This window comes from Procambarus clarkii, chromosome 8 (genome assembly GCF_040958095.1).
Source record: "Procambarus clarkii isolate CNS0578487 chromosome 8, FALCON_Pclarkii_2.0, whole genome shotgun sequence".
Lineage (NCBI taxonomy): Eukaryota > Metazoa > Arthropoda > Malacostraca > Decapoda > Cambaridae > Procambarus > Procambarus clarkii.
Genome location: NC_091157.1, coordinates 44,140,936 through 44,152,631, shown reverse-complemented (window position 1 = coordinate 44,152,631; position 11,696 = coordinate 44,140,936). Strand labels below are relative to the sequence as shown.

The 11,696-nt window shown below is 45.1% G+C and overlaps 2 protein-coding genes across 2 annotated transcripts; one reads left to right on the top strand and one right to left on the bottom strand.

Annotated features, from left to right (window-relative positions):
• Positions 1-5,416: 5,416 nt before the first annotated feature.
• On the bottom strand, positions 5,417-9,408 carry LOC138360869 (serine/arginine repetitive matrix protein 2-like). Its single transcript, XM_069320384.1, has 3 exons — positions 9,359-9,408; positions 7,934-8,959; positions 5,417-5,456 (listed from the first exon to the last, which is right to left on the bottom strand). Exons 1-3 carry the CDS (start codon positions 9,406-9,408, stop codon positions 5,417-5,419), a joined length of 1,116 nt encoding a protein of 371 aa, XP_069176485.1.
• LOC138360857 (autotransporter adhesin BpaC-like) lies at positions 9,407-10,465 on the top strand. The gene has a single exon (XM_069320376.1). It carries the CDS (start codon positions 9,407-9,409, stop codon positions 10,463-10,465), a length of 1,059 nt encoding a protein of 352 aa, XP_069176477.1.
• The last annotated feature ends 1,231 nt before the right edge of the window (positions 10,466-11,696 follow it).

The window sequence follows — 11,696 nt, the reverse complement described above, 5'->3', positions numbered from 1 at the left end:
ATGAACATACACACACGGATATTAGAAAACGAATATATAAATGAATTCCTAAATAAATACATAAAGTGACCAGTGAAAAAAAAATATTGGCGAGGAGAACGTCCAGTCACTAACTGAATGGGATGAAAAATATATAAATATATGGATGAATAAATCAGAACCAATATTGCCAGCTCTCCCTCACCCACCCTGGCCCGGCCCACCCCCTCACCCACCCTGGCCCGGCCCACCCCTCACCCACCCCTGCCTGGTGCACCCTCACCCATCCTGGCCCACCCCCTCACCCACCCTGGCCCGGCCCACCCCCTCACCCACCCTGGCCCGGCCCACCCCCTCACCCACCCTGGCCCGGCCCACCCCTCACCCACCCCTGCCTGGTGCACCCTCACCCATCCTGGCCCGGCCCACCCCCTCACCCACCCCTGCCTGGTGCACCCTCTCACCCACCCCTGGCCCGGCCCACCCCCTCACCCACCCTGGCCCGGCCCACCCCTCACCCACCCTGGCCCGGCCCACCCCTCACCCACCCCTGCCTGGTGCACCCTCACCCATCCTGGCCCACCCACCCCTCACCCACCCTGGCCCACCCCACCCCAGCATCCCATTCCTACCAGGGCTCCAAGTCATGCAGGTAACATCCCACAGTGTATAATGTAACCTATTACCACAACTATTCACAGTGCTACATCCCCCATCGTAGACCACCAACCCCACGACCCCCTGGTCGAGGACCGGGCCGCTGGGACGCTAAGCCACGAAATTATCTCAAGATAACCCCCCCCAATCTCCCAGACCACCAGCCCCCAATCCCCTCCCAATCCTCCATCCACACACCAAAGTATTCAGCTCAACTGTATTTCTTTGAAATACAACACACATCTGATTGTATAAAACTCCATCTAGAATCCACTATTAGTAGTGGGCAGCCTGTATATTATATATATATATATGTATATATATATATGTATATATATATATATAAATATATATAAATATATATATATATAAATATATATATATATATATATATATATATATATATATATATATATATATATATATATATATATATATATTATATATATATATATATATATATATATATATATATATATATATATATATATTATATATATATATATATATTATATATATATATATATATATATATATATATATATATATATATATATATATATATATATATATATATATATATATATATAAGAATAATACCAAAAACGAGTCCTCAATTGATTTTGCTGTAAAAATGTTGTCTCTGAACCTTTCATCCGGCTCAGTGTTGAAAACAGCGACACAGCTGGCCACATTCTCCAGCATAAGTGGCTTCCCCGTCTATACCACGCGCGTATGTCTCTTGCAGCATCCGGTCCTGTCACGTGTTTGGTGGCAAAAACCCTCCAAGAATTAGCACGTAACAATATTACAAACATGTCAACATTTACTAGAATTTTGGAGTCGTGTTTTTTTGGAGGGGGGGAAAAGAAATCGATAATTCAATTTGGAAAAGCGAAGCGAGTGGGAAAAATAGTGGACGGGGGTTTGATCGTTCACTATTTTTCTATCTCCACTGGGCTTACTGGGGAGGAGGCCCGGCAGTACTCCACAGCCACCGCTCACGTAAATAATGAACAGGTATTTGTGCACCTGTTGTTAACGAGACTGTATCATGTTGTTTATTGAACATGCAAGATCCTCCATAAATCTTGTCCTTTATATTATATTCTTGTACAGTATTCTATATAATATATTATATATATATATATATGTCGTACCTAGTAGCCAGAACGCACTTCTCAGCCTACTATGCAAGGCCCAAATTCTCTAATAAGCCAAGTTTTCATGAATTAATTATTTTTCGACTACCTAACCAAACCTAACTTTTTCGGCTGCCTAACCTAACCTAACCTATAAAGATAGGTTAGGTTAGGTACGGTTGGTTAGGTTCGGTCATATATCTACGTTAATTTTAACTCAAAAAAAAATTGACCTCATACATAATGAAATGGGTAGCTTTATCATTTCATAAGAAAAAAATTAGAGAAAATATATTAATTCAGGAAAACTTGGCTTATTAGGCAAATTGGGCCTTGCATAGTAGGCTGACAAGTGCGTTCTGGCTACTAGGTACGATATATATATATATATATATATATATATATATATATATATATATATATATATATATATATATATATATATATATATATATATATATATATATATATTAGTATATTTTGGTAGCAGTCTTTCCTGTAGACATATATTATTAAATATAACCGAAAAAGTAAGATTAATAATTCTAACACGAATTTTCTCGATCTTTCTTACGTTTCTTTTCACTGTTGATGGTAATTCAAAGATCAATTCTCCAAAATTCATTTTTATTTCTAGTCTGACGCGACACTTAAGCGCGTTTCGTAAAACTTACTACATTTTCAAAGACTTTAGTTTACAAACACACAACTGAAACTAAATAGAGCTTACATATCTTCGATTTTATATCTACATTTGGGTGAGGTGAAAACAAACTTTCAACAATGGGTATTGAATGGGTATTGAATGGGTATTGAATTCAAACACAAGACAGAACACGAAACAATGGGTATTGAATGGGTATTGAATTCAAACACAAGACAGAACACGAAACAATGGGTATTGAATGGAAGTAATTGTAGAAAGCCTATTGGTCCATATTTCTTGATGCTTCTATATTGGAGCGGAGTCTTGAGGTGGGTAGAATATAGTTGTGCATAATTGGCTGTTGATTGCTGGTGTTGACTTCTTGATGTGTAGTGCCTCGCAGACGTCAAGCCGCCTGCTATCGCTGTATCTATCGATGATTTCTGTGTTGTTTGCTAAGATTTCTGTGGTGATGGTTTGTTTGTGGGAAGAGATTATATGTTCCTTAATGGAGCCCTGTTGCTTATGCATCGTTAAACGCCTGGAAAGAGATGTTGTTGTCTTGCCTATATACTGGTTTTTTTATGCTTACAGTCCCCAAGAGGGCATTTGAAGGCATAGACGACGTTGGTCTATGCCTTCTGTATGACCATTCCTCGTATAAGCTTGTGTTGTCACGTGGTATATACAGACCTCCGGTACTCGTGACTACGGGCTCACCATAGCCCGTGCTACTTGGAACATTTTGTTCCAGGTAGCCAATCTTAAACAACAACAACAACATGCTCGTGACGATTAGGATTCCACAGCCTAATCCTCACTCACACGTGGCGGATAATTAGCTAAGCAGCTTATATGCAAGTGAGCGAATAATTACGCATTACAAATCCCCCAATTGAGGGGATTATCGTAATATATGCATCAATTATCACAGCTCTTTGCTCCTCGACAGGGATTTAATTTCAGGATTAATCGATCAGCCCCTGACTTGTTTGTCATCTTATCAAGCTTATGCTCTCATATCAAAGCCAAACCAAATGATAATTTACTGTACTGAGAATCCATTAGTGAGATATAAACAGAACCCGCCAAACACACACCGAAACTACGACGTTGGTACAACGTTCGAACGAGTTTTAACACCTCCTAACCAGTTATAACAACCAATATAGCGAGTTGTAACAACGTTCTAATACGTCACAAACACGTTAAGCCAAGATGTAACAACTTTATTACAAGTTGTAACAAGCGGAAAATAGAGACAGTTACGGTTTGTGTTTCCAGGGAAGTGTTCCTCTTGTATTTCATCACTGTGTCGACCACAGTTTTCACTCAGGATTGTAGGGACATTTGATTTATATTATGATTAGTTATCAGGAATATATTGTTTATAAAGATGAAGTTTAATATAGGAAGTGGAGGTGGACCAGCAACCCTGGACAGAGAACTGGACCAGCAACCCTGGACAGAGAACTGGACCAGCAACCCTGGACAGAGAACTGGACCAGCAACCCTGGACAGAGAACTGGACCAGCACCCGTGGACAGAGAACTGGACCAGCAACCGTGGACAGAGAACTGGACCAGCACCCGTGGACAGAGAACTGGACCAGCAACCGTGGACAGAGAACTGGACCAGCACCCGTGGACAGAGAACTGGACCAGCAACCCTGGACAGAGAACTGGACCAGCAACCGTGGACAGGAGAACTGGACCAGCAACCCTGGACAGAGAACTGGACCAGCAACCCTGGACAGAGAACTGGACCAGCAACCCTGGACAGAGAACTGGACCAGCAACCCTGGACAGAGAACTGGACCAGCAACCCTGGACAGAGAACTGGACCAGCAACCCTGGACAGAGAACTGGACCAGCAACCCTGGACAAACAACTTAAGACTGCTGCTAGAAGCTCTTGCTCACCACCTCAGGTCACTACAACAACATCTTAGATCATGACTGCCACAGAGCGCCGCCATAGAGCGATAACGTAGTTTAAAGCAAGTCTAAATGTCTAAATGGAAAGAAAGAGCAACAAAAACACTATGTTCTTTCCATTATAGAGAGAGAGAGAGAGAGAGAGAGAGAGAGAGAGAGAGAGAGAGAGACAGAGAGAGAGAGAGACAGAGAGAGAGAGAGAGAGAGAGAGAGAGAGAGAGAGAGAGAGAGAGAGAGAGAGAGAGGTACCAGCTTCGAACTGAATAATGCAGACGCTGTTCAAACACCGTGTTGGGTGTCAAAGGGAAGATGGAATATTTACATAGGGGGATAAATGGTAATGCCGCCAGACAGAGGAAAGACTTCAGATTCCTCTTCTCCTTAAGTGCCTTGATTTATTCTTGATTCTTGTTTATTTAGTTTATTCTTTAGTTGAAATCGGTTTACATTGTTGACTTCTTTCACTTTTAATCTCAATTTTTCCTTCTAAATCTCGAGAAGGTAACTCAGGGGTTTACAGATATGTGTATTAAAGAAGGAAGCCAAGACTGGCAGTGTTGGAAAAGTGTGAGTGAAATTGATGAAATCAAAAGGAGTTTGGGTGATGAATACTGGCCTCATCTGCCAATCTCCACCCCCTGCCCCCCTCCCCCCCCCCCAGGCCATAATATTTAAGAGCCACGCCAATTTAACCTTGTCAAGTTACAGCCCCGCTCCTGTGCCAGGTAAGTCCACTACGGGCTCACCATAGCCCGTGCTACTTGGAACTTTTTTGTTCCCAGTAGGGTTACTGACATTAATTCAACGTCGAACCAACGTCACTCTTGACTACTGTGTCCACTTGACCGCCGTCCAGAAACACCCCCATTATGACTAATCAGCTCATCAGATTCGAACTCGGGACAAAAAAATAACAATACTATTACTCCAGCCACTTGACGAAATATATTTAGGGGGTCATTAGGCCTTGCAAATCTTGTACCATATATGTTGTGGAGTTTGTTGTGTTACTCCAGGTGTGTTGGGTGAGCAGCCGTGAACACCTCCCTACACACACTAACGACAGTGAGTTGAATATAACTTGTGACTGGAAACCCTTTTTAAAAAAAAACATTTAAAAAGTAATTCATAAGTGAATCAAGTAACTGGTATTGCCTGGGAGCTGTAAATGTGATTAGAGTCCCTGCAGAGGGCAAGTTGGTTATCGAATTGCCTTGGATCCCCTTTCTTGAGGTTATCTTGAAGTTATCTTGAGGTTATTATATTTATATTTATATATTTTTATACTCCCCCTGACAACAGTTTGGTGTCATGGGGAGAGCCATGGTTGTGGCAGGTGTTTGTGACATCTGAGTCTATATGACAGTTGTGTCTGAGTCTTTTTGACGGAAATAACTTCCTAACACTTTCCATTTATAAACTATACTGACACTCATCAATGTATTCCCAATATCTCTGTGGCTTATTTTGGTACTAGGTTTCCACCTGTGTCCCCTTGTGCGAGTACCATCTGAGTTAAATAATTCATCCTTGTCAACCCCTTTCAATTCCCCCGAGAATTTTTTATGTGGCGATCATGTCTCCCCGAGCTCTTCTGTCTTCCAGCGACGTGAGGTGCAATTCACGCAGCCTTTCCTCGTACCTCATGCCTCTTAGTTCTGAGACTAGTTCAGTAGCATGCCTTTGATCTTTCAGCTACTTTCGTGTAAGTTATTTGGAGAGAGAGAGAGTGGGGGGGGGGGGAGAAGTTTGTCCTTCAAATGGTGAAATGTTCCCTTGATGGGAGCCGGTGGCTGAGCGGACAGAACACTGGACGCGTGATCCTGTGGTCAAGGGTTCGATCTCGGGCGCCGGCGAGAAACAATGGGCAGAGTTTCTTTCACCCTGATGCTCCTGTTACCTAGCAGTAAATAGGTACCTGGGTGTTAGTCAGCTGTCACGGGCTGCTTCCTGGGGGTGGAGGCCTGGTCGAGGACCGGGCAGCGGGGACACTAAAGCCCAGAAATCACCTCAAGATAACCTCAAGATAAGATGATGTTGTGAGATGTGTCTCACCTCACATCATAAGATGTTGCCACACCCAAACGCTTTCGAGACGCCAAGTACGCAACTAGAAGCAAAAATAGCATCGCCCGAAGCAATGAAAAGCGAATATATATTTTTTGTTTCCAGATTAGGCTAAAGAAAGCAGTAGTATCATGTCCAATAAAATTCTCGTTGCTTGAATATGACCTTTAATACCTGATCTCGCTCAGGTAAATTGTGGATTTTTTTTTCTATTGAAGTTTTTAGTCAAATATAGTAACTGTAATTATATTGTGTATACATACATGGAACTGGCAGGAGTAGCGAGGCACAGACCTCTGGCACAGACCTGTAGCGAGGCACAGACCTGTAGCGAGGCACAGACCTGTAGCGAGGTACAGACCTCTGGCACAGACCTGTAGCGAGGCACAGACCTCTGGCACAGACCTGTAGCGAGGCACAGACCTCTGGCACAGACCTGTAGCTAGGTACAGACCTGTAGCGAGGCACAGACCTGTAGCGAGGTACAGACCTCTGGCACAGACCTGTAGCGAGGCACAGACCTCTGGCACAGACCTGTAGCTAGGTACAGACCTGTAGCAAGGCACAGACCTGTAGCGAGGTACAGACCTCTGGCACAGACCTGTAGCGAGGAACAGACCTCTGGTACAGACCTGTAGCGAGGTACAGACCTGTAGTGAGGTACAGGCCTGTGTTGTAATCCACAAGTTAGTAGGAATTATTAGCTAGAGGATCATTACTACAACACTTAACGAATGATGATTGGAAGTACATGTAAGTAGACAGACTATGGATCACATATCTAAGAAAGGTCAATGGATTAAGACCGAAGCTGTTTAGCCAAATTAATAATTCCTGGAAAGAGGAATTATTCTTCGTCAGGCTTCTAGGATCAAGGTTACCGCTCTAGGGATAAGGTTAATCGGATTATACCTTCCTTGAGAGGCGTGGTGAAATGTTTGAGGCCATGGTTGGCTAGAGTCAGTCTGATTGTGGGAGTTGAACCGAGAAGTCCTCTGGATCTCCGGTTGTGGCAGCAGCGAAGTGTAGCAGACAGCTATGCGAGAACCTGATGTGATCTTAGTGACGAAGTTAAGTCTGCAGTATGTGAGTATTGAATGAAAGACTAACCGGGTGTGGAGCGTTGTAGTAATCATTCCGTATTAGGGACCTAGGCGGAAGTTATGAGTGTGGGTGGTGATCGCGGAGGTCAAGTGGTCTATGGGTATTGGAAGTGTATTGACCTAATAGAGTATGTTAATATGTATTTATTTGTCAGAGTCTATTCTTTGTAATTAAATGACAAAACCCGACGGCCTTTAAATACCTTCCATATGTTCATTCATTGTGTTCCAGTACAAACCTAGTGGTACGCCTCAAGGGTCAGGTGTGTGTAGGAGTACACGGTGGTAGTAACGGTTGCTGAGGCAAGGTGTTATGTGTTGTGTAATCGCTGTGTTCGGAATGAACCGGGGTTCAGCGTCACGACACCTGTAGCGAGGCACAGACCTGTAGCGAAGCACAGACCTGTAGCGAGGTACAGACTTGTAGCGAGGCACAGACCTGTAGCGAAGCACAGACCTGTAGCGAGGTACAGACTTGTAGCGAGACACAGACCTGTAGCGAGGTACAGACTTGTAGCGAGGCACAGACCTGTAGCGAAGCACAGACCTGTAGCGAGGTACAGACTTGTAGCGAGACACAGACCTGTAGCGAGGTACAGACTTGTAGCGAGGCACAGACCTGTAGCGAAGCACAGACCTGTAGCGAGGTACAGACTTGTAGCGAGACACAGACCTGTAGCGAGGTACAGACTTGTAGCGAGGCACAGACCTGTAGCGAAGCACAGACCTGTAGCGAGGTACAGACTTGTAGCGAGACACAGACCTGTAGCGAGGTACAGACTTGTAGCGAGGCACAGACCTGTAGCGAAGCACAGACCTGTAGCGAGGTACAGACTTGTAGCGAGACACAGACCTGTAGCGAGGTACAGACTTGTAGCGAGGCACAGACCTGTAGCGAAGCACAGACCTGTAGCGAGGTACAGACTTGTAGCGAGACACAGACCTGTAGCGAGGCACAGACTTGTAGCGAGGCACAGACCTGTAGCGAAGCACAGACCTGTAGCGAGGTACAGACTTGTAGCGAGACACAGACCTGTAGCGAGGTACAGACTTGTAGCGAGACACAGACCAGCAGCGAGGCACAGACCAGCAGCGAGGTACAGACCTGTAGCGAGGCACAGACCTGTAGCGAGGCACAGACCTGTAGCGAGGCACAGACCTGTAGCGAGGCACAGACCTGTAGCGAGGCACAGACCTGTAGCGAGGCACAGACCTGTAGCGAGGTACAGACCTGTAGCGAGGCACAGACCTGTAGCGAGGCACAGACCTGTAGCGAGGCACAGACCTGTAGCGAGGCACAGACCTGTAGCGAGGCACAGAACTGTAGCGAGGCACAGACCTGTAGCGAGGCACAGACCTGTAGCGAGGCACAGACCTGTAGCGAGGCACAGACCTGTAGCGAGGCACAGACCTGTAGCGAGACACAGACCTGTAGCGAGACACAGACCTGTAGCGAAGCACAGACCTCTGGTACAAACCTGTAGCGAGGTACAGACCTGTAGCGAGGAACAGACCTGTAGCGAGGCACAGACCTCTGGTACAGACCTGTAGCGAGGTACAGACCTGTAGCGAGGCACAGATCTCTGGTACAGACCTGTAGCGAGGTACAGACCTGTAGCGAGGCACAGACCTGTAGCACAGACCTGTAACGAGGCACAGACCTGTAGTGAGGCACAGACCTGTAGTGAGGCACAGACCTGTAGCGAGGCACAGACCTGTAGCGAGGCACAGACCTGTAGCGAGGCACAGACCTGTAGCGAGGCACAGACCTGTAGTGAGGCACAGACCTGTAGTGAGGCACAGACCTGTAGTGAGGCACAGACCTTACAAGAACTCTGGGACAAAGCATATAGAAGACAACTGGGAGAACACAGCCATGAACTCCCAAATTAGTGCCGTATCCTCCAAAATTAGTGCCGTGTTCTCCAAAATTAGTGCCGTGTTCTCCAAAATTAGTGCCGTGTACTCCAAAATTAGTGCTGTGTACTCCAAAATTAGTGCCGTGTGCTCCAAAATTAGTGCCATGTGCTCCAAAATTAGTTCCATGTGCTCCAAAATTAGTGCCATATACTCCAAAATTAGTGCCGTGTGCTCCAAAATTAGTGCCGTATACTCCAAAATTAGTGCCGTGTGCTCCAAAATTAGTGCCGTGTACTCCAAAATTAGTGCCGTGTGCTCCAAAATTAGTGCCGTGTGCTCCAAAATTAGTGCTTTGTGCTCCAAAATTAGTGGCGTGTCCTCCAAAATTAGTGGCGTGTCCTCCAAAATTAGTGGCGTGTCCTCCAAAATTAGTGGCTTGTCCTCCAAAATTAGTGGCGTGTCCTCCAAAATTAGTAGCGTGTCTTCCAAAATTAGTGGCGTGTCCTCCAAAATTAGTGGCGTGTCCTCCAAAATTAGTGGCGTGTCCTCCAAAATTAGTGGCGTGTCCTCCAAAATTAGTGGCGTGTCCTCCAAAATTAGTGGCGTGTCCTCCAAAATTAGTGGCGTGTCCTCCAAAATTAGTGGCGTGTCCTCCAAAATTAGTGGCATGTCCTCCAAAATTAGTGGCGTGTCCTCCAAAATTAGTGGCGTGTCCTCCAAAATTAGTGCCGTGTCCTCCAAAATTAGTGCCGTGTCCTCCAAAATTAGTGCCGTGTCCTCCAAAATTAGTGCCGTGTCCTCCAAAATTAGTGCCGTGTCCTCCAAAATTAGTGCCGTGTACTCCAAAATTAGTGCCGTGTACTCCAAAATTAGTGCCGTGTCCTCCAAAATTAGTGCCGTGTACTCCAAAATTAGTGCCGTGTCCTCCAAAATTAGTGCCGTGTACTCCAAAATTAGTGCCGTGTCCTCCAAAATTAGTGCCGTGTACTCCAAAATTAGTGCCGTGTCCTTCAAAATTAGCTCACGAGCCTGGGCTATCCAGCCACTTCCTAAATACAGACCACGTGTCACGTGACTGGCCCTAATTGCCCAGTACACAGTAGCAGCAGCAGCAGGAGGCCATGGGATCGCCTCCTATCCCCCCCTCTACACACATATAGAGCAGACGACTCCTCGGCTCTAATGAAACAACGAGAGCTCGGCCAGATAGAGATCTAATAACGCCGCGAAGCACGGAGTAAATTAAGTGGGGTTACCAGGGAGAGAGAGAGAGAGAGAGAGGAAAGAGAGAGAGAGAGAGGAAAAAGAGAGAGTGATAGAGGTAAAGAAAAGCTTCTCTTGGGGTCTCGGTAGCTAACGAAACCCCCTCTAATAGCTTCTGCTAAAGAGACGCGTTAGGCAAACTAGTAACGATGAATAGAGAGTTAATTCGATCACGGATTCGGATTAGCGAGAGCGCCTCGGCTCGTTGGGATACCTGGGAAGAGCTTTGATCATCCGAACAATTACTGGAGACGTCAGCCACATGTGGCTGTGTTGTGGAGAGATACCGGGCTGCTTCTGTACCGGGCAGGTGTGTGTGTGTGTGTGTGTGTGTGTGTGTGTGTGTGTGTGTGTGTGTGTGTGTGTGTGTGTGTGTGTGTGTGTGTGTGTGCGCGCGTGTGTGTGTGTGTGTGTGTGTGTTCCTGAGGATTTTTTTTTATCTGGCTTTTAAACTGAAATAATATCGTGTCATTTACAGCATCTTCGGGTGAACAATTCCATAGTTTATTGCCCTTTGTGAGAAAAATGTATCTCGTATTCTCTCCCACATTACAGCTTGAATTCCTGAGTTACAATTACAAAGTTAGTAACGTGCAAGTATTCCGTCTTCAATTGAAACAAATGTGAAAAGATTTGTTTTTAAGATTGTCCCAGAACATGACCTGCTTGATGGGGTTCTGGGAGTTCTTCTACTCCCCAAGCCCGGCCCGAGGCCAGGCTCGACTTGTGAGAGTTTGGTCCACCAGGCTGTTGCTTAGAGCGGCCCGCAGGCCCACATACCCATCACAGCCTAGCTGGTTGACGAACTTAACACGTTAATATCTCACAAACTCAACTGGCAATAAAGGGTTTCAAAATTATAGTCAGATGAATTAACTCCATTGAAGAAAGCAATTTTAAATCGAGTATTAAACATAAAAGAAGGTTTATTTAGTGAGATAATTTAGATCAATACGGCCTATGAATTAAACCAAATTAAGAAAAAACATTTATCTTCCTATTCGAATTTTACATTTTACTCCTCAAAAAAAACTTTAATAAAC